The sequence below is a fragment of the Odocoileus virginianus genome, chromosome 25 (assembly GCF_023699985.2).
Source record: "Odocoileus virginianus isolate 20LAN1187 ecotype Illinois chromosome 25, Ovbor_1.2, whole genome shotgun sequence".
Taxonomy (NCBI): Eukaryota; Metazoa; Chordata; class Mammalia; order Artiodactyla; family Cervidae; genus Odocoileus; species Odocoileus virginianus.
Genome location: NC_069698.1, coordinates 50599519 through 50620852, shown reverse-complemented (window position 1 = coordinate 50620852; position 21334 = coordinate 50599519). Strand labels below are relative to the sequence as shown.

The following is a 21334-nucleotide window of genomic DNA, read 5'->3' as shown; positions in this document are numbered from 1 at the left end:
GTGCAGTGCGTGGGCTTCTCACTGCAGCGCAGGGGCTCTAGGCGCGTGGACTCGGGAGTTGAGGCTCCCAGGCTCGAGAGCACAGGCTCATAGTTGTGGCTCTGGGGCTTTGTTGCTCTGGGGCAGCTGGGATCTTCCCCGATCAGGGATCAAACCCGTGTCTCCTGCATCGGCAGGCAGATTCTTTACCACTGAGCCACCAGGGAAGCCCCAGTCAGTTCTCAGTATTCGCTATAGGTAGAATCTGTAAAGCCTCCCCAAGACCAAATTAGTGAATTCTGAATCTTTGCTCCTGATGGAAATGCTGGGTTAGGTGAGCTTTCGACCACAACATTTTCCTCAGCCATCAATACATAACCTTGCTTCATGTGTGTTTATACTTAAAAACACCTTAATTACATTAAACTAGTTGATTCACAGCCTTGAGCTCAAAGCAACACTATACCTTATGCCTGAAGAAAGCTTCTAACTAATGCATTTTTTCCTGCTAGCATGTGTGGAGAACCTTCTATGTCCTGTGTGTGGTCTCGTTTCATCCTCACAATTAGAGATAGGAACTTTTATTGGAGAGGTGAAGGGACTTGCCCACAGATCGGAGTCACGGCTCAAGCACTTTGTTCCTGAGTGCAAAGTCCTGCTCTCCTCAGCCAGCATTTCTGAACTGCCCTAGAACCTTGGTATTTTTTTAGGAAAAAAAATTTTTCCTAAAAAATTTTTCCATTTTTCCTAAAAATGGTCAAAGAAGCTTGGAAGACATTTGGTTGAACTAGGTTAAAATTTTTTTTCTGTAAAGTTTTTTTCTTAGAGCTTTTTATAAAATGTGTCCTGTATTTTTTAGGAAGGAACTATCAATTCTATGGACTGCCGTGGTGACTTAGTGGTAAAGAATCTGCCTGCCAATGCAGGAGACTCAGGTTCGATCCCTAGATCGGGAAGATCCCCTGGAGAAGCAAATAGCAACCCACTCCATATTCTTCTGTCCCATAGACAGAGTAGCCTGGCAGGCCTCAGTTTCAGTTCAGTCGCTCAGTCGTGTCTGACTCTTTGTGACCCCGTGGACTGCAGCACGCCAGGCCTCCCTGTCCATCACCCACTCCCGGAGTTTACTCAAACTCGTGTCCGTTGAGTCAGTGATGCCATTCAACCATCTCGTCCTCTGTTGTCCCCTTCTCCTCCCACCTTCAATCTTGCCCAGCATCAGGGTCTTTTCAAATGAGTCAGTTCTTCCCATCAAGTGGCCAGAGTACTGGAGTTTCAGCTTCAGCATCAGCATCGGTCTGTGGGGTCCCAAAGAGTTGGAACGACTGAGTGACTGAGTACACACTTCCCCGGAAGCATATTGGACACCTTCCAACCTGAGGAGCGGCTCATCTTCCAGTGTCATATCTTTTTGCCTTTTCACACTGTCCCTGGGGTTCTCTGGATAAGAATACTGGGGTGGTTTGCCAGTCCATCCTCCAGTGGACCATGTTTTGTCATTACTCTCCACTGTGACCCACCTATCTTTTTTTTTTTTAATGTTTATTAACACCAAAAACATTTTGCATTGGGGTATAGCCAATTAACAATGTTGTTATAGTTTCAGGTGAACAGTGAAGGGACTCAGCTGCACATACACATGTATTCCATGTCTTGGGTGGCCCTGCATTGTGTGGCTCTTAACTTCACTGAGTTATGCAAGCCACTTTGCCACAAGGCTGCGATCGATGGAAGGGGTTTAGATTGTTTTACTTTTCCCTAATTCTGCCACTGCCACTTATTAGCTGTGTGAGCCCCACGCTGTTTGTCTTTCTCTAGGTTTGAGAGTGCCTCGTCTTTCTCTAGGTTTGAGAGTGCCTCGTGATGCCTGGAAAACAGTAAATGATCAATAACGCTGGGTCCTTCTTTCCCTGGTGGCTTTGCTTGAAGGCATTTTCCCTTTGTCATTTGATGGCTTTTTAGCCTTTGGTCACAAGGTGGCGTGCCATCTTAAGACAGCAAACGAGACACGGATGTAAAGAACAGACTGTTGGACCCTGTGGGAGAGGGCGAGGGTGGGATGATCTGAGAGAATAGCATTGAAACGTGTTTATTATCATATGTGAAACAGATCGCCAGTCCAGGTTTGATGCTTGAGACAGGGTGCTCGGGGCTGGTGCACTGGGATGACTCTGAGGGATGGGATGGGGAGGGAGGTGAGAGGGGGGTTCAGGATGGGGGACACATGTACACCCATGGCTGATTCATGTCAATGTATGGCAAAACCACTACAATATTGTAAAGTAATTAGCCTTCAATTAAAATTTAAAAATTAAAAAAAATTTTAAAGATACATAATTTAAAGTCAAAAAGAAAAAGGAATCTGGAGGCGGTGTTTGTTTTTTTGAGCCTGCCAGTGGTTTTTTTTTTTTTTTTCCCTTTCTTTCTTTCGTAGCAGATTTAACACAGGTTAAGTCATTTTATGTAGGGTTTTCGATGATAGTGTATGCCTCTTCAATTCTTATATATACATATATATATATTTTTGGCTGCACTGGGTCTTGGTTGCTCCCTGCAGAGAGCAGGAGCTACTGTCTGATTGCGGTGAATGGGGTTTTTATTGTGGCTTTGCTGCTTGATGAGCACAGGCTGTAGGGCATGAGGCCTTCAGGAGTTCCTGCATATGGTTCAGTAGCTGCAGTTCCTGGGCTCTGGAGTGCGGGCTCAGTAGCTGGTTGCCCCATGGCATGTGGGCTCCCTGGTCCAGGGATCGAAGCTGTGTTGCAAGGCAGATTCTTAACCACTGTCCCACCGTGGAAGCCCCCTCTTCAATTGTTTAAGCTGCAGAAAATAGGATATTTTAAATTTCTACAAGTAAGAGTAGCAAGGCAAGCCTTCTGGAACCCCGTGGATTATGCCAGTGCAGAGATCAGCAAATCTTTGACATGGGAACACCCATGTGACAAAGTGGGATTCAATATGAGCAAAATATATTTACTTCCTGTTATGAAAGTTAGGAGTGTAGAGATTGACTGACTTATTTTGAAATAGCTTCAGATTTACAGGAAAGTTATAAAAATAACTCAGAGAATTCTAGCTTCCCCAGATGGTAACATTTTACCACAACTGCTCTAGTCTATATTCTTTTCTGAGACATTTGACAGTATGCTGCAGACAAGATTCCTCTTTACTCCTGAATACTTCTGTGTATTTCTGCAAATCAAAACTGTTCTACAATACCAAAATCAGGAAGTCAATGTTGATATGGCACTAAGCACTTCATTTGAATTTTGTCAAGTGCCCCACTAGTATGCTAGAAAAATAAGGTTTTTTTCCTATTCCAGAAGCCAGTCTGTGATCGCACATTACATTTAGTTGTTCATGGCCCTTTAGTGGCTCTTTTTTAAAAAATACTCTTATTTATTTATTTTTGGCTGTGCTCGGTCTTCGTTGCTGCGAGGGTTTTCTGCAGTTGTGGAGAGCAGGGGCTACTCTGTAGGTGCGGTGCACTGGCTTCTCATTTCGGTGGCGTCTCGTTGTGGAACACAGGCTCTAGAACACCGGCTCAGTAGCTGTGGCGCTTGGGCTTAGTTGTTCCACGGTATGTAGGACTTTCCCAGATCAGGGATCGAATCTGTGTCTGCCGCACGTGCAGGTGGACTCGTTCCCATGAGGCACCAGGGAAGCCCCCTCTTGCTGTGCTGTGCGTAATCGCTCAGTCATGTCTGACTCTTTGCGAGCCCATGGACTGTAGCCCGCCAGGCTCCCCTGTCCATGGGGATTCTCCAGGCAAGAATCCTGGAGTGGGTTGCCATGCCCTCCTCCAGGGGATCTTCCCAACCCAGGGGTTGAACCCAGATCTCAGCATTGCATGTGGATTCTTTACCATCTGAGCCACCAGGGAAGCAGTCTAATTCATGTTCATTATAAATTATTAATTCACACCACTAATTAATTAAAGTGCAATATAGTTCCATGAATTGGTTATATTAATTTCACTACTTAATATCTTTTGCAAATGATTATGTTTTATTTTTATTTTTTTTAACACCAAAAACATTTTGTACTGGGGTGTAGCTGATTGACAATGTTGTGAACAGTGAAGGGACTCTGCCATACATATGCATGCATTCATTCTCCCCCAAACCACCCTCCCGTCCAGGCTGGCCCATAAGATTGAGCAGAGTTCCATGTGCTATATAATGGGTCCTTGTTGGTTGTCCATTTTAAATATAGCAGTGTGTACATAACCTTCCCAAAGTCCTTAACTATCCCTTATCGCCCCGGTAACCTTGAATTCGTTTTCTGTGAGTCTCTCTGTTTCTTAAGTACGTTCATTTGTGTCATTTCTTTTTAGATTCAACATATAAAGGATGTCATATTACATTTCTCTCTCCCTGTCTGACTTAACTTCACTCAATATGAGACTCTCTAGATCAATCCATGTTGCTGCAAATAGCCTATTTCATTCTTTTTAGCAGCTGAGTAATATTCCATTGGGCAAGAATCCCTTAGAAGAAATGGAGTAGCCATCATAGTCAACAAAAGAGTCCAAAATGCAGTACTTGGATGCAATCTCAAAATCAACAGAATGATCTCTGTTCGCTTCCAAGGCAAACCATTCAATATCACAGTAATCCAAATCTATGCCCCAACCAGTAAAGCTGAAGAGGCTGAAATCAAATGGTTCTATAAAGACCTACAAGACCTTCTAGAACTAACACCCCAAAAAGATGTCCTTTTCATCATAGGGGACTGGAATGCAAAAGTAGGAAGTCAGGAGCTGCCTGGAGTAACAAGCAAACTGGGCCTTGGAGTACAGAACGAAGCACAGGGCGAAGGCTAACAGTTTTGCCAAGAGAACGCACTGGTCATAGCAAACACCCTCTTCCAACAACACAGGAGAAGACTACACATGGACGTCACCAGATGGGCAATACCAAAATCAGATTGACCATATTCTTTGCAACCAAAGATGGGGCAGCTCTATATAGTCAGCAAAAACAAGACTGGGAGCTGACTCAGATCATGAGCTCCTTATTGCCAAATTCAGACTTAAATTGAAGAAAGTAGGGAAAACCACTAGACTGTTCAGATACGACCTAAATCAAATCCCTTACGATTCTACAGTGGAAGTGACAAATACATTCAAGGGATTAGATCTGGTAGAGTGCCTGAAGAACTATGGGTGGAGGTTCATAACACTGTATAGCCATGGCTGATTCATGTCAATGTATGGCAAAACCCACGACAATATTGTAATTAGCCTCCAACTAATAAAAATAAATGAAAAAAAAATTTTTGTTACATTTCCACCAAAACAGAAAAAAAAAATTAAAAAATAAAACACTGTATAGGAGGCAGTGATCAAAATCATACCCAAGAAAAAGAAATGCTGAAAGGCAAAATGGTTGTCTAAAGAGACCTTAAAAATAGCTGAGAAGAGAAGTGAAAGGCAAAGGAGAAAAGGAAAGATATACCCATAGGAATGCAGAGTTCCAGAGAATAGCAAGGAGACATAAGAAAGTCTTCTTAAGTGAACAATGCAAAGAAATAGAGGAAAACAGTAGAATGGGAAAGACAGAGATCTCTTCAAGAAAATTAGAGATACCAGGGGGACATTTCATGCAAAGATGGGCACAATAAAGGACAGAAATGGTATAGGCCTAACAGAGGCACAAGATATTAAGAAGAGGTGGCAAGAATACACAGAAGAACTACACAAAAAAGGTCTAATGATGGTGTGGTCGTTCACATAGAGCCAGACATCCTGGAATATGAAGTCAAATGGGCCTTTGGAAGCATCACTACAAAGTTAGTGGAGGTGATGAAATTCCAGTTGAGCTATGTCAAATCCTAAAGGATGATGCTGTGAAAGTGCTGCACTCAATATGCCAGCAAATTTGGAAAACTCCACAGTGGCCACAGGACTGGAAAAGGTCAGTTTTCATTCCAATCCCAAAGAAAGGCAATGCCAAAAAATATTCAAACTACCGCACAACTGCACTCATCTTACATGCTAACAAACTAATGCTCAAAATTCTCCAAGCCAGGCTTCAACAGTACATGAATTGTGAACTTCCAGATGTTCAAACTGGCTTTAGAAAAGGCAGAGGAACCAGAGATAAAATTGCCAATATCTGCTGGATCATCAAAAAAGCAAGAGTTCCAAAAAAACATCTATTTCTGCTTTATTGACTACGCCAAAAGTCTTTGACTGTGTGGATCACAACAAACTGTGGAAAATTCTTCAAGAGATAGGAATACCAGACAACCTGACCTGCCTCCTGAGAAACCTGTCTGCAGACCAGGAAGCAACAGTTAGAGCTGGGCATGCAACAACAGACTGGCTCCAAATCGAGAAAGGGGTGTGTCAAAACTGCATGCTGTCTAACTGCTTGTTTAACTCGTGTGTAGGGACATCATGCGGAGCGCCAGCTGGAGGAAGCACATGCTGGGGACAAGGCTGCCAAGAAAAATACCAAGATGTGCAGGTGACACCACCCTTATGGCAGAAAGCGAAGAACTAAAGAGCCTCTTGATGAAAGTGAAAGAGGAGGGTGAAAAATTTGGCTTAAAATTCAACATTCAGAAATCTAAGATCATGGCATCCAGTCCCATCACTTCATGGCAAATAGATGGGGAAACAATGGGAACAGCAAGATACTGTATTTTGGGGGGCTCCAAAATTACTACAGATGGTGACTGCAGGCATGAAATTAAAAGACACTTGCTCCTTGAAGAAAAGCTGAAGAAAACTTGAGGAAAAGTTATGACCAACCTAGACAGCATATTCAGAAGCAGAGACTACTTTACCAACAAAGGTCCATCTAGTCAAAGCTATGGTTTTTCCAGTAGTCGTGTATGGATGTGAGAGTTGGACTATAAAGAAAGCTGAGCACCAAAGAATTGATGCTTTTGAACTGTGGTGTTGGAGAAGACTCTTGAGGGTCCCTTGGACTGCAAGGAGATCCAACCAGTCAATCCTAAAGGAAACCAGTCCTAAATATTCATTGGGAGGACCGATGCTGAAGCTGAAGCTCCAATACTTTGGCCACCTGTTGCGAAGAACTGACTCACTGGAGAAGACCCTGATGCTGGGCAAGATTGAAGGCAGGAGGTGAAGGGGACAACAGAGGATGAGATGGTTGGATGGCATCACCGACTCAATGGACATAAGTTTGAGTAAACTGGACAGGGAGGCCTGGTGTGTTACAGTCCATGGGGTTGCTAAGAGTTGGATACTACTGAGCAACTGAACTGAACTGAATATTCCACTATATATATATACCACATCTTCTTTATCCATTCCTCTGTCAGTGGACATTTAGGTTTCAACTAGATATATCTTTTTAAAAAACTCTGGGGGTCTACCTCACCCTCCTTTTTTTAAATAAATGGGGGAGGGGACCTGGAGAAGCCCCTCCTGCCTGTACTCTGTTGGCAGGATGAGCTTTTAGGCGGCATCCTTCTCAGTCTCCCTAGAGCGCCTGTGAACAGCACCGACCAGCTCCCTCCACCAGTCAGGCGCTGCCCCAGGTACCCTCTTGGACCCGTGGGTCTGCGCTCTCCTGACGCAGATGGCCATCCCCAGTCACCAGTAGCTGGAAGCGAGGACAAAGCGACTTCCACCGTGTTCCCATCAGAGGGCTGTCGCTTCTTCAGAGGGCCCGTGAGCACACGGAGGAGCCGGAGGCCTGACTGCTCCATGGGAAGATGCCTGCGTGAATTCACACTGTCTCCAAATAGTAGGGATAGTTTAGGAGGTTATTGCCTAAAACACAGGCTTTCTGGCGTAAAGCACCTTTATTCTGGAGAACCCTGGAGCCCCATTAGGGTACACAGCTGCTTTCCGGTAGCTGAAAGCAGTGTAACAGTGGCTGTGCAGACTTTTAAACACCCCGTGAACTGAGATACATGATGGTGAATGAAATAGAAGTCAACAAAGGCAGACGCCCCGAGCACAGGCTAGGACCCGAGCTGCTGTCCACACTGGCAGTTTCTGAGTGAGAGGGAAGCTGTGGTTTCTGCAGCGAGTGAGCGAACATCAGCGGGTGACCTTCGGATGTGGACAGTCTCCCTTCTCTGCACGTCCCTCACCCCCACGTCCCACCTGGGGTTCTCCCCTCTGCCCCCTCATGCCCATCAGCTCCTCATCCTGCTGGCCTTAGTACCACCCAGAGCAAGAGGGGCTGCTTCCTCTCCCATGGCCCCAAGGTGAACCCCCACCCCCACCCCCAACCCCCCAAACCCCCTGACATCCCCCTACCCCCCCCACCCCCCCACCCCGTCTGCGATCTGCATGCTGAGCACTGTGGGACCCCCAGGGGGCGCTATTCACAATGAAGGCCCAGGACATCCTATGTTGACTTAAAACTCCTGGCACAAAACAGTCTTGAAGGACGGGGTCTTTATGTAATGCACGTAGCAGTCATGTGTGAGCTCGCAGTGGCCTTGATCCAACCCTCCTGTTATCTCTGGGCGACCTAGCATTGATCTAGGGCCTATGTTTCTCCACTGATCTTCCTACGCATAAATGACCTCCAGCCTTTCCTAGTTCATATTCCATAATGTACTTTATAGAATACATGCAAGCATCAAGTATCCCTCCTCCCATGTAATATATGACCCTTGAATTAAACAGTCTCAGCATCAAATGGGGTGGGGTCTTGTAGGGACCTTCTGTATAACTGTATAAATCTAAATAATGGGAGTAAATCTCTTTTCTCCTCTACAACGTACACTTCATTATACAGATCAGAGGTCATCAGACTTTCTGTAAGGGTTCAGGTAGCGAATATTTTGGCTTTGCAGGCAAACGAGCTCTTGCAATGATTCAGTTCCACCTTGCAGCACAAAAGCAGCCACAGGCTACACATAAATTGAATAAGTGTCACTGGGTCTCAATAAAAGTTCCCTGGTGGCTCAGCTGGTAAAGGATCTGCTTGCAATGTGGGAGACCTGGGTTCACTCCCTGGGTTGGGAAGATCCCCTGGAGAAGAGAAAGGCTACCCACTCCAGTATTCTGGCCTGGAGAATTCCACGGACTGTGTAGTCCACAGGGTCGCAAAGAGTTGGACACAACTGAGTGACTTGCACTTTCACTATGGACGTGCGTGCATGCGTGCTCAGTTGTGTCTGACCCTTTGTGACCCCATGGACTATAGTCCATCAGGCTGCTCTGTCCATGGGATTCTCCAGGCAAGAATACTGACTGGAGTGGGTTGCCATGCCCTCCTCCAGGGGATCTTCCCGACCCAGGAATCAAACCCCAGGTCTCCTGCACTGCAGGCAGATACTTTACTGTCTGAGCTGCCGGGGAAGGAGTGTCTTAAATAACTTCTGTCCTCTCCTTCTGCATAACAGGCCATCCCCATGTATACTAAGGAAGGATGGGGAGGCCCCAAGAGGCCTTCGGTGAAGCCAGCTGGGTGTCAGCATAGCCCTTCCCTACGCGAGCCTGGCCCCTGACTGGCACCTAGTCAGAGCGCTGGCCCTGCGCTTGAACGCTGAGTCTGTCACTCGCTGAAGCTGGGCCTGAACCCCACCCAGTCTGCCCCAGGACATTGGACTGTCTCCGCCCTGCACCCATTGCAGCCTCATCAGAATCTAGTCCCCATGACCAGCCTGCCTGCCCCTGACTAGCTGGCACCTCCTTTTGTGGAGGGTGGCACAGAAGAGCTGATTCCCCACAGTGTATCTGCCCCCTTCCTGCTGGACTGACTTTTAGCCGGTTTTCTTCCCGCTGTACACATGTTCTCCCTACCTCAACCAGCTGCATCATAGGGCCCAGCAGAGGAAGCGCTCACACCCTCAGTTCCCTAAATGGTTTGAGGGCGGTCTTTACAACTGCCCTCCACTAACTCCGGGAGTTGGTGAAGGACAGGGAAGCCTGGCGTGCCGCAGTCCATGGGGTCGCTCAGTTGGACATGACTGAACAGCTGAATGACAGCTTTCTCCAACCCTGTCTCAACTCAAGGTGAAGCTGATTTATAAAGCAGACATCTCATAAGGGGACTCCCCTGGGGTGGGTGTCCTTGCCTCTCATCACCCTGGACGGCAGGGGTCACAGTGGTTGGTTAGCAAGTCAGCCCAAGGGCCAGTACCTCACCAGAGGTACAGGGCCACCTGAGACAGCAGGCGGTTCCATCAGCCAGTCCTAGGTACTTCAAGGACCTGCCATCAGCATCCCTACTTCCCACTGCCAAGATTAGGCTACCCATGGGGGCTTCTTTCTGAAGCAGAGCTTACGGCAACATGTCACTTTCTATGTGTGTTGGAGGGGAGGCGTGAAGTGACGCATCCATTTCCTAAGCCTCAGGAATCAGATAAGTGGATTTTTAGCCCATCAATACTGGCCCCGTCAGAAGACCAGCAGCCCAGTGGATACACTGTTGGCCACGAGCTTGCTCCCTTGACACGCCTTGCTCAATGTATGTGACACATCACGTTATGAATGCAGTGCTGATGTAGCTTCTGCAAAACCCCCTTCCTAACTTTCCAAGCAATCCAGTGATCCAAGTCAGAAGTTCTTGCTGCGTGGCCTCTGGCTGAGTCTGCTGGGCATTACCTAAGAAAACGAAGTTTTAGATAGCATCATAGCAAAAAGCTGAAACTCTGCAGAAAAGAGGCTAAAATAAAGAAGGTGGAGAGGAAAACCTCCACACAGACTTTCAAATGTCTGTTTATTTATTTACAGTTTTTGGCCACACTGTTCGGGGATCTTAGTTCCCCGACCAGGGGTCAAACCCACCATCTCCAGCACCAGAAGCGCGGAGTCTTAACCACTGGATCACCAGGCATGTCCCTATACAGGCTTATAAAAATTAATGAAACAGTCTTTTATTTCTAGTTTGGAAAAAAAAAAGTCCCTTAAATTACTAGAAAACTATTTACAGGATTAATCACATTTTAAGCTGGGAGCCTGGGTGTCAAGGGCCACTCAGTGTCCCTTGTTGGGGGAGGCTGGGACAGGTTCCGTGACCTGCCCAAAGGGCCCAAAGTCCTTGCCAGAACCAAGGAGAGAACCCCGTCTCCTGACCACCAGGAAACAATGTCTGAAATATCACAGGGGTGTCACAGCCTATTTGCTAACAATTACATGCCTTTTTAGTGTTTAAGCAAAATCTTTTTTTTTTTTGGTATGCAGAATCAGTCTAGAAACTTGCAGGATTTAAGCCTTGTGGCTCAGTTTGTGAAGAATCTGCGGGCAATGTGGGAGACCCTGATTTGATCCCTGGGTTGGGAAGATCCCCTGGAGAAGGGAAAGGCTACCTACTCCAGTATTCGGGCCTGGAGAACTCCATGCACTGTATAGTCCATGGGTCACAAAAAGTTGGACATGACTGAATGACTTTCACTAGTTAAAAAAAATGTTTGTCTCTCCCACAACTGACATCTTCCCAGGCACCCCCGGGGTCTTTTCGTGACGAGACTAAGGAGCAAGTGGCTCCACCCAGTCTTGACAGGCATGTCGCAGCTTCCTTGGCTCAGAGAACACCTTCCGTGGGCTGGTGGCTCGGATCAGCACTTTGGGGACAACCTTCTTGTTCATTCTCTGGAAATGTCACGATGGACACGGAGTCCCAGGCGTCATCCTTTGGCGAGCTGTCCTTGTCCAAAGCGTCTAAGATGGGCTGATCCGGATCCTTTAAATACTTGAAAAATTGAAAACCACAACCATAATTAGTCTGTAAGTTCCAGATACCAGACCTTTTGACTTTAGTTTGAGTTGGCATAATCCTATTTCATTTCAGTGTAACTTCCACTTCTGTCTATCAATGAAACAGCTTCAAAAACCTGAAAACCCCTCCATGCCCCTCATCTCAATAGCTTTCACACCAATCCAAGGGCCAACCAAGGGGATACTCTGAAGGTGTGTAAGTTGTGTAACTCGGGAAATGAAGTTCTGATTTGCTGCACTGGATGAGGGCTTGTGGGTTATTCACCTGGAATGTCTCTGGAATTCTACCTTTTCAGGGAAGGAGGAAATGAAGCCTCCTGGTCACCTGCAAGGTGAGGGTGAAGAGGGAAAGTTCATGGGCATTTTTTTTCTCAGCTACCCCACCTGCTAGGTGTATAACACACACATGCTTTATACAACACACACGTGCTTTATGTAACACACACGCTTTATATAAAACACTCATGCTTTATATAGCACAGACGTGCTTTATATAACACACATGCTTGGTATAACACACGTGGTTTATATAACACAGACATGCTTTATATAACACACACATGCTTTATATAACACACAACACTTGTTATAACAAACACGTGCTTTATATAACACACACATGCTTTATATAACACACACTGCTTGGTATAACACACACGTGCTTTATATAACACACACGTGGTTTACATAACACAGACGTGCTTTATAACACACACACGTGGTTTATATAACACAGACATGCGTGCAGAGGACCTGCAGTGCGCAGCCGTGGGCGAGTGAGCAAGTGCAGACCCTTGATGTCAGCAGCTGATCCACACCCTTAATGAGCTGTGTCTCTCCTGCCTCCTCTCTCCTCTCTCTTTGGGCTTAGACATCAATTACCAAGTTACCAAGGGCTTCCCAGGTGGCTGGCGGTAAAGAATCCACCTGCCAAAGCAGGAGACGCAGGTTCAATCCCTGGGTCAGGAAGATCCCCTGCAGGAGGGCATGGCATCCCACTGCAGTACCCTTGCCTGGGAAATCCCACGGGGATTTCCTGGCGGGCTACAGTCCAGGGGGTCGCAGGGAAGTCGGACACGACTGAGCGACCGAACAGCCACCACCACAACCAAGTGACCAAGAAGCGCCTGCGTGGCTCCCGGAGACGCTGAAAGAAACTGCACTGCAGCAGCTCAGAGCTGGCTGCTGACAAGAGCAACAGCAACGTGCCATGTGCACTTGCGAAACCTCAAAAATACAAGCGAAACATGAGTCATTTTTCTCATGTAACTTCAGTGACCTTTGATATAGACTTTTCACACTTTCCCAGGAAAGCAAATCAAAAGACTCTGTGTTTTAGGTTCAAGCCCCAAAGAAACAAGTAGCAGTAAATTCACTGGGGCCCTGCTGCTAGTTCTACTGAGAGAAAGAGTTGGGTTTTTTTTGGGGGGGGAGTTGTTTCTTAGTTTTTTTGGCTTCGTCACACGGCATGCAGGATCTTAGTTCCCTGATCAGGCACTGAACCTGTGCTCCCTGCAGTGGAAGCGCAGAGTCTTAACCACTGGACCTCCAGGGAAGTCCCAAGATGGAGATTATTAATGCAAGTAAAACTCTGAGCTGACAGCTTTTCTTTTTTGACAGTAATAACCAGGAAAATTTGTTGTTTTGTTGCCGTTACTGCAGTTTTGTGGTAAGAACACCTAACTTGGGTTCTACTCTCTCAACACATTCTGAAGTGCACATGCATGCTTGGTCACTCAGTCGTGTCCGACACTTTGCAACCCCATGGGCTGTGGCCCGCCGCGCTCCTCTGTCCCTGGGGTTTCCCAGGCAAGAGTACTGGAGTGGGCTGCCATTCCCTTCTCCAGGGGATCTTCCCGACCAGGGGCTGAACCCGAGTCTCCTGTGCTTCCAGCACTGGTAGGTGGAACTGTTACCACCAAGCCACCTGGGAAGCCCCTTTAATGGCACAGCACAGCACTAATTATAGCACAGTCTTGCACAGCAGAAACCAGAACTTATTCATCTTGCATAACTGAAACTTCCTACCGTTTGAAAGCAACGACCCCCCCCCACCCCGCCCCTGGTAACCAGTTACTCTCTGCTTCTATGAGTCTGACTATTATTCTACTTAGAGTCTTCATAGAAGCAGAATCCTACAGCATCTGTATGCAGGTCCCAGTAGGGAGCTCAACATGTATTTCTCTTGATGTCTGTGTCCTTTAAACAGCTCATGACATATGAAGGGAAACAAGTGACTACAGCTGTTTCTAGACTTTGTCTTTAAGACGAGATATAACAACATGAGACTCTGTTTTTAGTACTTTTATCCTGATTTTACTGAAGAATGATAAACCTCCAGAGGCAAATAGTATTAAGTATTCTTAATAGTTTTAAGTATTCTTCTATCACCTAGCTTCTGATCCCAAGAATGTCCCAATGGCTCTGTCCTCAGAGGACCTGGCTGCCTCACTGAGCCTGGGGTGGGATCGGGGTGGGGGGTTGTTGGGCAGGAAAACAAGAGATTCTGTAAGACCCACTGGACTATAAAGAAGGCTGAGCACCAAAGAATTGATGCTTTCAAACTGGAGTGCTGGATATAACTTTTGAGAATTCCTTGGACAGCAAGGAGATCAAACCAGTCAATCCTAAAGTTGAAAGGACTGGTGCTGAAGTTGAAGCTCCAATACTTTGACCACCTGATGCAAAGAGTCGACTTGTTGGAAAAGACCCTGATGCTGGGAAAGACTGAGGGTAAGAGGATAAGCTGGTTGGATGGCATCACTGACTCAATGGACATGAGTTTGAGCAAACTCCAGGAGACAGTGAAGGACAGGGAAGCCTGGTGTGCTGTGGTTCATGGGCCTGCAAAGGGCTGGATGTGACTTAGCAACTGAATAACAAGGTCCCCCCATTCTACTTTTATTTCTTAAATTCTTTAAAGTATCATGGCTTGTGCACTAGGCATGCAAGGCTTTGAGCAAGTGTTTACTAGATTGTGTTTCTAGAGTGTGTTTACTCTAGAATTTTCCTGTGTGCATACTGTCTGACCCAAAGCTCATGCTCTTGACTAGAGTCTCCACTGGTCCATGAGCTCCAGCCAGGCTCCCTGGGGGCAGTCTCCAAAAGCCTGGGATTGATGTGTTGTCTCCAGTGGGACCTACCAAGGCTGATCTCCTGGCGGGGCCAGACTAGGCCATCTTTTTGCCAACCTTGTGCCATTAAAAAAATTTTAATTCTGGAAAAGTACATATAACATAGGCGCTTTCCTGGTGGCTCAGTGTAAAGAATCCACCTGCCAGTGCAGGAGACCTGGGTTCGATCCCTGGGTGGGGAAGATCCCCTGGAGGAGGGCATGGAGCCCACTCCAGTATTCTTGCCTGGAGAGTACCATGGAGAGAGGAGTCTGGCGGGCTACAGCCCATGGGGTCGCAGAGTCGGACATGACTGAGCGACTAAGCAACAACAACAAACACATAACATAAAATCTACTGTCTTGACCCTTTTTAAGCATGCAGTTCAGTAGTGTGAAGTCTATTCACATTGTTGAGCAACCATCACCACCATCTGTCTCTAGAACTTTTTTCATATTTTTTCACAGTAAAACTGAAACTGTCCCCATTAAACATGAACTCCCCATTTCCTCCCTCCCTCCCTCCAGACCGGGGCAACCTCTATTCTACATTCTGGTTCTGTGAACGTGAGTACTCTTAAGTGCTCAGATACGTGCAGTGGAGTAGTATTTGTCATTTTGTAAGTAGTTTATTTCCCTGATCGTAATGTCCTCAAGGTTCATCCCTATCATAGCATGTCTCAGAATTCCCTTCTTTTTTGAAGGCTGAGTAACATTCCATTCATATGTATATACCACATCTTTTTTTTTTTCTGGGCGGGGGAGGTTGGGCGAACTATGAGGCTTGCAGGAATCTTAGTTCCCTGACCAGGGATTGAACCCCAGGGCCATGGCAGTGAAAGTGCCAAGTCCCAACCACTGGACCACCAAGGAATTCCCACCACATTTTATTTATCCATTCATCTGTCAGTGGACATTCGGGGAGTTTCTACCTTTTGGCTATGGTGAATAATGCTGCTATGAAGATGAGTGTACAAATGACCAAGTACCACTTTTAACTCCGATCTCTGTGTCTGTGGCTTTGTCCACTGTCCTACTCTTGGGTGTTACTGGGGGCAAGAAAGACTGACTTTCATCCACCGCTGTGGATGTGTACACACATACCTCTTCTATCTGTGATGGAATGCTTGGCGGGGAGTGAAACCAGTGTTTAACCAGGCCTCTGTATTTCAGAACCAGGAAGAGACAGGACCCTACCACCACCAACAGCACCAAAAAGGTTGTCACGACGGCCAGGATGTCTTGTTGAAGCTTGACAGAGGCTAAAGAGACAACAGAAAAATGAACAAGATGACTCACACATGTTACAAACATCAGGTAATTTCTCATCCACCACTGCATAAATACAGCTGATGTCCTAGGAAAATGAATGGACACTGCCTCTCTCCCACCCAACACTGTGTGCTTTATTGAACTCTGGAGAGGCCCTGGGGCTGCAAGGAGATCCAACCAGTCCATCCTAAAGGAGATTAACCCTGAATATTCATTGGAAGGACTGATGCTGAGGCTGGAGCTCCAATATTTTGGCCACCTGATGTAAGAGCCGACTCACTGGAAAAGATCCTGATGCTGGGAAAGATTGAGGGCAGGAGAAGGGGGCGATAGAGGATAAGATGGTTGGAAGGCATCACTGATTCAACAGACATGAGTTTGAGCAGACTCCGGGAGACAGTGAAGGACAGGGAAGCCTGGCACGCTGCAGTCTCTGGGGTCACAAAGAGTCGGACACGACTAAGCAACTGAACAACAGCGACAACAAAGGCAATCCTAAAACAAAGCAGGCATTACCCATCTGGCAGTTCTTGTTCCGGAGATTCCATCACTGCCTCGTTATATCTACTGTGGCCTGCTGTCTTAGCCCGTCCTCTCTGGGTCTCCCTACACTCACCACCCTTCACCAGATAAGCAATTCCTGATTGCACTATTTTAGGAGTGTTCTGTTCCCAGCGCAGAAAGCACTTAAAAAAGCGTACGTTACCATCTGCTGCTGTTTCAGAGCAAGATATGTTGCTTAACAGTCCAGGTCGAGAGATGTTTTCTTTGGTCAAACACAGTTCTGCCTTGACTTGAAAACAGTATACTCTTAAGGGTTTTAAATCCTTCAGTGTGATGAAGTTGCTCCTGAAACAGCATGTCACCTGCGTAAAAAGCATCAACAACCACACATGAAAATTACCCACACAGGTGTGATCAAGCCCCTTCCATCTTCTCCAGTTTCCTCAAATTCATACTAAACACAGTAACCAAACAATAAGGCAATTCTGCTTTTAAAGAGACAGAATACGAATTTTATACATATAACGCTTACAGCCGACAAATTTCACATGTGAAAACTGGGGAGGAGTGTTGAGAAAGATGCTGATGGCATTAGAGCTGTGTTTCTGGCTGTGAGATCTGAAGCCTCATTGCAGCAACGGAGGGTTCGGAGCTGCTGCTGCTAAGTCACTTCAGTCCTGTCCGACTCTGTGAGACCCCATAGACGGCAGCCCACCAGGCTCCCCCGGCCCTGGGATTCTCCAGGCAAGAACACTGGAGTGAGTTGCCATTTCCTTCTCCAGTGCATGGAAGTGAAAAGTGAAAGTGAAGTCGCTCAGTCGCGTCTGACTCTTTGCGACCCCGTGGACTGCAGCCTACCAGGCTCCTCCATCCATGGGATTTTTCCAGGCAAGAGGACTGGAGTGGGGTGCCATTGCCTTCTCTAGGATCCAGAGCTGGAATTTAGCAAATCCCAGTTTCCAGGAAGAAATTTTATCCTTTGAAATGAGCATTGTATATTTCGTGGTTAGTCTCGTCTATAGCTTCAAGTCAGTCAATGAACAAAGGGGAAAAGGGCATTCTGGAAAATAATGTTCCTTGGGTTCCGAATCTGCTTCGTTGTGCTGATTCCCTTTATAGTTTTGGTGAACATGGTCCTAGAGGTTTATGTCATCAGGGAAGAGCTGGGCCCCAAATTCTTAGAGGATCTTGTCCCCTCCCTCCCTGCCTGCCATTACCTCCCTCCAGTTTGCCACCTCCACGTGTTTGGTCAGTGGTCCCTCTCTCATTCCGGACAAACTGTCACTATTCTATGGGGAAATGAGAAAAAGATGCCACACACTACGGCAATATGGGATCTCTCCTAAAGAACTGCTTTCCTGTCGGGAGATACAGTAGAAAACACTAGGGCTTCCCTGGTGGTGCCAGTGGTAAGGAACCTGCCTGCCGACGCAGGAGACGCAGGTTTGATCCCTGGGTCGGGAAGATCCCTAGAGGAGGAAATGGCAACCCACCCTGGTGCTCTTGCCTGGGAAATCCCACGGACAGAGGAGCCTGCCAGGCTACAGTCCATGGGGTCACACAGAGTCGGACACGACTGCGCACACACACAGAATACACTACAACCATCTGAATGGTGGCATGCAACACGTGCTTCAGAATGCGAAGATAAAGCGGCTTATTACACATGTTGACTGAAAAAAAGGCAGATCATTCAGCAGTTTATAGGACATGATCTTATTTTTAAAAATATAAATGATCGTACTATATTTGAACAGTAGGATTACAGAGGATTCAAAACTTTTTCCCCTTCTGTTTAACGATGATGACTGCCAGGGCAGAGAAGAAACAACCTTTACTCATGACGCCTCCTAAAGCAATTTCAGAGAATTCTGTGGTAGTCTAGTGGTTTAGGACTTGGTGCTTTCACAGTCATGGCCTGGGTTCAATTCATGGTCGAGGAGCTAAGTTCCTGCAAGCTGTGTGGCACAACCAAAAATATTTTTAAAATAAAAAATAATTTTTTAAAAAAGGTAATTTTAAGGACAATATGCCTTCTTAAAAAAAAATCTATTTATCTGGCTGTGTTGGGTCTTAGCTTAAGCAGCACATGGGATCTTAGTTCCCTGACCTGGGATGGAGCCCAGGTTCCTTGCCTTGGAAGGCAGATTCTTAAGCACTGGACTGCCAGGGGAGTCCCAACACTATTCTTTTTTGAGTTTATTTCAGCAGCCAATTGACTTTTCCAGAAGAATCACAAACTACAGAGAAGAGCTACTGTTCAGGCCTGAGACTGCTGTCCTTAGAAAGGTCATGTTTGCAAGGCTGATCCAAGGCTGGCATCTGGGAACTCGGCTTTGAGGAGCATCCCACCGATCCCTAATGATAAGGCTGTTTTAACGTATAAATGATGCTTCTGATGCTGAACACCTGCTCTCCCTCTGGGAGTCAGGAGCTCTGGTGTCTGGTGGGTCGAGGGTGCCTGTGTGACCAGCCCCCAGGACGAGCCCTGGGCACTGAGCCTCTCAGGAGCTTCTCCAGGAGATGCGGTTTCACATACTTGGCACGCATGTTGTCGGGGGAATTGAGTGGAGCCTGTGTGACGAGGGGAAGACTCCCGGAAGCTTCTGCCTGGACTCTTTCAGACTCTGCCCCCTGTGTCTCTTCCCTTTGCTGACTCTGTTCTGCATCTTTTCTCTGTAATAAGTCACAGCCTTAAGTACAACTGGATGCTGAGTCCCCGAGGATCCTTGGAGCAAATCTAGGGGTTGGACTTGGGGACCACTGACACACGGACTCACAGCCGGTATAGAGACCGTATCAGTGGCTTTCCAAGTCACTTTAGCCGCAGACTCTCTTGCTCACGGAAGTCCAAAGCATAGATGCTCTGGTTGAAAGGGGAATCCCTCCTGGATTCTTCCAGACCTCCTCTGTTCCAGTTGACCAGACCTTTGAACTCAGATTTTGGGAAATGATTATTTCTTTCTTCCCTATTTGCTGAGAGTCTGCCCTTCAGTGAATTTGGCCTTCCTCGGTGTTTTTACACTCACCATAAAGAAACAGGGGCTTCCCTGGTGGTTCAACTGGTAAGGAATCTGCCTGCAATGCAACAGACCTGGGTTCAACCCCTGGGTTGGGAAGATCCCCTGGAGAAGGGAAAGGCTACCCACTCCAGGATCCTGGTCTGGAGAATTCCATGGACTGTATGGCCCATGGGGTTGCAAAGAGTCGGACGTGACTGAGTGACTTTCACTTTAACAAGAAAACAGAGCGAGTGCAAACATCAGCAGCTGGGAGAGAAACAGCAGAGCGAGCATGGGCCGGGGCTGGGCACCGCCGCGCACCCTGGGCAGTGCTCACGCTTGTGAAACTGGTGGGTGGAAAGGCGAGACGAAACGATGCGTCCAAAGTGCCCAGCCCAGACACAAAGAAAGCTCCAGATAAACATACCGTTCTTAAAATTCTTATAAAAATTAGAGTAATGTTGAACTTAGGAAATCAGGAAGTTCACACACATAGTGAAACATCATTAAATGTAGCTTGAAGGGACTTCCCTGGCAGTCTAGTGGTTATGACTCTGGGCTTCCACGGCAAGGGGCACAGGTTCGTTCCTGGCTGGGAAACTAAACCCCACCCTCACCCCCACTCTTGTCATACAGCACTGCCAAAAAATAGGGGGAAATGTAGGTTGGATGATCAGATACTGGAGATGACTAAAGGCTATCAGTTTTTTATTGTGCTACACTCAGGGCTGACCAGGCCCCTTTGCTCTGACCCCTCCTTTCTCAACCCTACCCTGCCCGAGCCCCTCACGTGGCCCCATTTCTTTTTTTATTTAAATTATTTAATTTAGTTTTATTTTGGCTGTGCTGGGTCTTTGCTGCAGCGCACGGACTTGGTTGCCCCACGGCATGTGGGAATCTTAGCTCCCCGAGCAGGGATTGACCCCGTGTCCCCTGCATTGGAAGGTGGATTCATAACCACTGGACCACCAGGGGAGTCCCAGGCCCGCATTCCTGATGGATCCGGGCATGTGCAGTTCCCCAACGTGCCCAGCCTTCTCCAACCTCCTGGCCCTTCTCCTTGGAACACGCCCTCTTCTCGCCTTCACTGAGAATTCTCACCTATTCGCATCACCTTCTTTGAAAACCATTCAGATCAGAGATGTCACATAGCTTAACCTTGCAGACTGAGGGAGTAAAAATTCCTTGCTGTAGAAATAGGCCCACAGGACCTCCCCAAACGCTGGAGTGTGGCAAAGACTCCCTGAGCACTAGCTGAATCCAGACCCAGAATCCAGACCCAGACCACGGGGACTGTGTGATACGAGGCAGAGAGGGCCCTGCACATGGGTCTTGGCCTCTAAGGGTGCACTGGGATACCCTGGTGTCCTTGGCCATTTTATTTTCCTTTTGGCTGAGCAGAGCAGCTGTGGGATCTTAGTTCCTTGACCATGGGTTGAACGCACCAACTGCAATGCGAGCTCAGAGTCTCAAGCACTGGACTTCCAGGGAAGTCCCCTCCTTGGCCTTTCGTTTGCTACTCAGAAATTCCAAAGAAAAGAACATCAAAAACAAAGAAGAACATGCTCTTGCCTGTTTGCCTCCTGCCTTCTCCCAGTAGTAGACATGATACACAAAATAGGCCTCGGAGGCAGGGACATCGAAGGGAGCAGAAAGCCTGATGATAAGGGAACCTTCTTTTGGGGTCACCCGGATGTTTTCTGGAGGTCCAATGGTAGCTGAAATAGAATTACAAACGAGATCCATCAATCTATGTAGATACATGTGTGTACAGATACGTGTATATACATACTGTGCAGTGCC

The 21334-nt window shown here is 47.0% G+C and overlaps 1 protein-coding gene and 1 non-coding gene across 4 annotated transcripts in view; both read right to left on the bottom strand.

Moving 5' to 3' along the window:
• Nucleotides 1-10626: 10626 nt before the first annotated feature.
• The window catches only part of IFNGR2 (interferon gamma receptor 2), a 35836-nt gene continuing 25128 nt past the window's right edge, over nt 10627-21334 (bottom strand). For 2 of the 3 annotated variants that reach the window (XM_020888235.2, XM_070455184.1), the window contains exons 4-7: nt 21104-21249; nt 16732-16891; nt 15858-16015; nt 10627-11615 (exon numbers count right to left, since the gene is read on the bottom strand). In XM_020888235.2, the coding sequence (XP_020743894.2) occupies nt 11448-11615; nt 15858-16015; nt 16732-16891; nt 21104-21249 (632 nt within the window). In that variant the 3' untranslated portion in view covers nt 10627-11447. Of the gene's footprint in view, nt 11616-12394; nt 12569-15857; nt 16016-16731; nt 16892-21103; nt 21250-21334 lie in introns of all 3 variants that reach the window. The other variant, XR_011483506.1, reaches the window with a different exon arrangement.
• On the bottom strand, nt 15553-15626 carry TRNAE-UUC (transfer RNA glutamic acid (anticodon UUC)). The gene has a single exon. It is a non-coding gene; the product is annotated as a tRNA-Glu (tRNA).